Here is a 4,441-nt window from a genome sequence, read left to right as displayed (position 1 = left end):
TCGAAGTAGAGCTACCAGTAACGAGTAAAGTGAACCTTTCATCCTTTGTATCGGTAAACAAGTGGCGGTCAACAAGTCTCTGATTTCTATTCTCCATCAAACTCACTGTAATAGTATGTCACTCAATTGGATTTGATTTGAATAATAATGTAATCGCATATAATCAACAACTCAACAAAACAAAGACTGGTAAATACAAGATGGTGGATCAGATAGAATACAACCCTTTTACAAAGACCATTGATGGTCAACTAACCATTATATAATAAGTTTCTTTTGACTATATTTCAATCTGGCAAGCTTTTGAACCACATTCAGAACCAAATCCCAAACCCAACTTTTTTCATCCTCTTTAATTTTGATATTCTTTTCAATTTCTTTCTCAAGTTTTTCAATCGATTCTTTAGTTTGATTTAATTTTTGAATCAAACTCATCATTTGTGACATTTCAGATTCTAATGATCTATCGAGATGAGTTGAACGTTGATTTAATTGAAAGGCTACTTTTCCTAAAATCAATTCAGTATCAGATCGTAATGAATCTAATTCTGGATCACTTGCTAATCTTTTTTCTAATGTTCTTATTCGAGTTTGAGTATCTTCAAATCTACCTATCAAATCAATCAATTCGATTTGTCCATTGGAAATCATTGAAGTAGGTCGAATCGGTTTACCAAATAAAGTACCTTCACGTAAACGAGATAAAAGATATTCAACTGGTTTAAAACTAGTAGCTAAGAAAAATAATTTAATCGTTAATGGATCGATTGGTTTGGAATCTGGATTAAGACTTGAGTATAAAAACTTGAGTAAATAAATCGAAACAAAAGGTGAAAGGATCAAACTGAAAACCGAAATCAATTCAATCAATCTAAGTTCAAATTTAATCGATGATGATGATGATAATGATAGTGGTGATAGGTTTTTAGAAGTTTTAGATTTTAATGATTGAAAAGAGTTCAATAATAGTTTGTTAAACTCAATAGGTTGGATAAATTGACTAGATTTTAACATTTGCCATGGTAAGTTGATCAAATTGAAAATATAAATAAATAAAATCAAACAAAATATTATGTTTTGCCAATCAATTAGAGATCCATGTAAATGAGATCCTAAGATGGGTACTAAGATGCTTAATAATGGTAAATGTTCTAAATGTCGTAATGGATCTGATGGTAAACTTAGGTTGGAGTTCGATTCAAGTTGTGAACTTTTAGTTTTGAGTTGAGATTTGAGGAAATTCATAATTTAATCTTGTTTTTTGATCGAAAGTGATATGATAGAGATTTTAAGATTGTTTCAAGGAACTGGTTTGACAGTAAGGATATGAATGAAATGGTATGATGAGAATTGGTTGAAGGTCAAGAGTTAATCAAATCGATGTTAAAGTCAAAGAACTCGATTGAAAACTCGAATTTCTTTAAAAAGTAAAATTTGAAATATCGTCAAGTACTTAGAGCATCCGCACTCGTTTGCGGTTGTTAATTTGGTCACGTGCGGTAACAAACACAACATTAAGTAAAAAGTTACTTAACTCAACCAAATTTCGCACTCGTTTGCATTAGCAGCGCTGTAACTTTTATAACTTTACAGATAGTGCATGTACTCCGCACCGGTCGTGCAGTAAGGTAAAGTTTTAATTTTTTGAGTACACATCACCTGCTTTCATGGCCAGTTTTCATGTGATAGAGGCACTGTTCTCTTCTTTGCACTAAGATACTAATACTCCATCTACACATGAAGACCCGATATCATCCTGTTCATCTACTCGATCGATAGATCTTAATTTAAAATTACAAATTTAACATGAGTTTGTTCAGATCTTAATACATGAATTCCAATTAAAAAACAAAGGCTTTACTACATCGAGAAAGCTTTTAATGAGTCTGAATACACATAATGATCTTGTAAAAGATTTAAAGATTTAAAACTAGGAAATAAAAATCCAAACTTCAATTTTTAATTTGTATCACTTGATCCTAAAAGTCCTCCAATGATTGGTCTTTTAATGTTGATTTTCTTAAATATTGACCTCTACATAGCTATATGAATCTAGACATCTTTCATTTTCATCTGAATGGTTTGGAGTCGAGTTCAAGATGGTTGATTGACTTATTTCAATTGAAGACATCAATCGGTGTCGAACGTTCTCGAGTTGATTCATGCAACTGTAAGGCTTGGAATTCATCGTGTGTGAGTGGTGAAAAGGAGATATTGGTTGTTGACTTTGGTGTTGGAGGTCTGGTTGAGTTTTGTTTTTGGAGTCGAGTTGCCGGGAACAAGTCGTGATGTGTGATACCGCATGCGTTAGCCAATTGGTAAATTTACCGATTCGCTAACGCAAAATGACCGAAAATTAACTACCGCGGGGCTAATTTTTCACCGGTGTGGAAAAGACCCCGCGTTTGCGGTAAATTTAACCTTACCGCACCCGACTTACCGCACGAGTGCGGATGCTCTTACGAAAGACACGAACTGACATAAAAGACACTAGGCTAAAACATTTGTATAAATTATCATGTCCAAAACCAAACAACACCCTACGGGGTGGCTAGCGGTCCACAATAACTAAAAACAATATAAAAAATACTCGAACAAAGTAATGAAAAAATAAAACTGATACAAACAACTATTTTTTGCTAAACATTCTTGCTTCAAAACTATACATAATTTGCTTTGCTCGAGTGTGACAAAAATAACCAAAGAAAGTGATAAAAGAAAAAATTTATTTTTTATATTGTTTTTCTTTTAAAGTACATCTTAAACTTGCAATCTTTTTAATTAAACTTTTGAAAAATAAAACATCATATAAGTGACACCACCAGTTAATTCGTACTTAATAATAAATTTTACCCATAACTTTCAGGGTGGGAAGGGTGGGTCTTTGAAATATAAGTTGTTGACTTGCTGGTATTTGACAATGATGATGGTAAATTGGAAATCTGAGGGAAAAGGTAAATTGGAAGATGAATGGTAATAAAGAAGGTAAACAGGATGATGTCATATTTTCACGAATGAAATATGACAACAATGACCCGACCCCGATATTAAAAAACCATTCAACCCGAAGTACCTAGATTTCCCGATATTCCAATCAGTAAATAACAAGTTACCTACACCTAGAAATATCGTCAAGTACTTACGAAAGACACGAACTGACATAAAAGACACTAGGCTAAAACATTTGTATAAATTATCATGTCCAAAACCAAACAGCACCCTCTCCGACCCGCCTATAATAAAAGACGTATATCAAGAGTGGTGAAGAAGGGAGGAAAGACAAAAAATATAACAAATGGAGCAAAGAATCAAGTCAGTGAGTGAATTCGAAAAAGCACAATAACGAAAAATTTCTTCACAAAAACAACACCTCTCTGTGAAAGAAGGTGCACCGTAGTTTCAAAGAAACTTTCAACATAGGACGTGAAGAACTCACGTCAAAGGAACAAAACAGAAGCACCGACATGTGCAGGTTCACCAATCACGTGTTTTTGTGAATCTGGTAACCTCAAAGCAACGTGTCCTCGAACGTAAATGCGAAAAGCTTCAGAAGACCATCTGCCCGCTGATTGGATGTATTCCATCGAAGCACCTGACTGAGCTAACGCTGTTGCACCACCAGATCTAAGGGAATGGCCTGCAAAGGTTTTGTCGAACAGCGCGTGAAAACGAGTTAAGAACCAAGTTCGAGTTGGAATAGAACCAGTAGAAGTTACGAACAATTCGGATTTTGATAAAAATAATAAATCACAAGAACGGAGGTAAGATTTCATCCGAAGAATAGGACAAGCTGATGAATTTTCGAAGTATTGAACAATGACCGTAACACCAGTAAAACCAGAGTCACACTTCGAATAAGGTAAAGTGTACTTGATGTATTTACCGCATTCAGAAAATTTTAGAGAACCACGACGAATGACCTTCCTGTCATCAAATAACTTCTTTGAATCAGGGATAGTTATTTCTCCTAAACGATGCAAACCCCCGAAACCAACACTAAGTAGAACAAGGAATAATCGGTTATCATGAGTAACTCCTAATTTTGAGACTGCGAACTCGATTTGCTTGATAGTGAAAGGTTCTTTGCGTTTGACTGGTTTCGATAAAGACTTCAGACAACCTTTTAAAGTTTTCTTTACTAAAGAGTTTTTTGAATCACACTTCAACTTAGGAAATTTGAGATTAAATATGAAAGTGATACCGGTAAGATAAATTCTAACAGATCTAGGAGAAATCTTGCGACAAGTATAATATATGTATTCACACAACGTATCACAGTTTGGATTGAAAAGATAACCAAACTGAAGACAAAAACGATAAAAACTGCGGAATGAGGATTTGTATTTCTGATAAGTTGATAAGTTAATAATGCATTTTTGATCTTTTTTGACTAATTCTTTTAACTGATTTATTGAAAGAGAAGATGAAGTTTTTAGCTCTT

At 33.9% G+C, this 4,441-nt stretch overlaps 1 protein-coding gene across 1 annotated transcript; it reads right to left on the bottom strand.

Annotated features, from left to right (window-relative positions):
* Positions 1 to 258: 258 nt before the first annotated feature.
* On the bottom strand, positions 259 to 1,245 carry MELLADRAFT_114537 (uncharacterized protein; the record flags this gene model as incomplete). Its single annotated transcript, XM_007419496.1, has 2 exons — positions 259 to 790; positions 980 to 1,245. 2 exons carry the CDS (start codon positions 1,243 to 1,245, stop codon positions 259 to 261), a joined length of 798 nt encoding a protein of 265 aa, XP_007419558.1.
* Positions 1,246 to 4,441: the final 3,196 nt, after the last annotated feature.

Source organism: Melampsora larici-populina (genome assembly GCF_000204055.1).
Source record: "Melampsora larici-populina 98AG31 unplaced genomic scaffold MELLAscaffold_217, whole genome shotgun sequence".
Lineage (NCBI taxonomy): Eukaryota > Fungi > Basidiomycota > Pucciniomycetes > Pucciniales > Melampsoraceae > Melampsora > Melampsora laricis-populina.
Note: the sequence above shows the minus strand (reverse complement) of the source record. Positions and strands in the feature narration are given on the sequence as shown.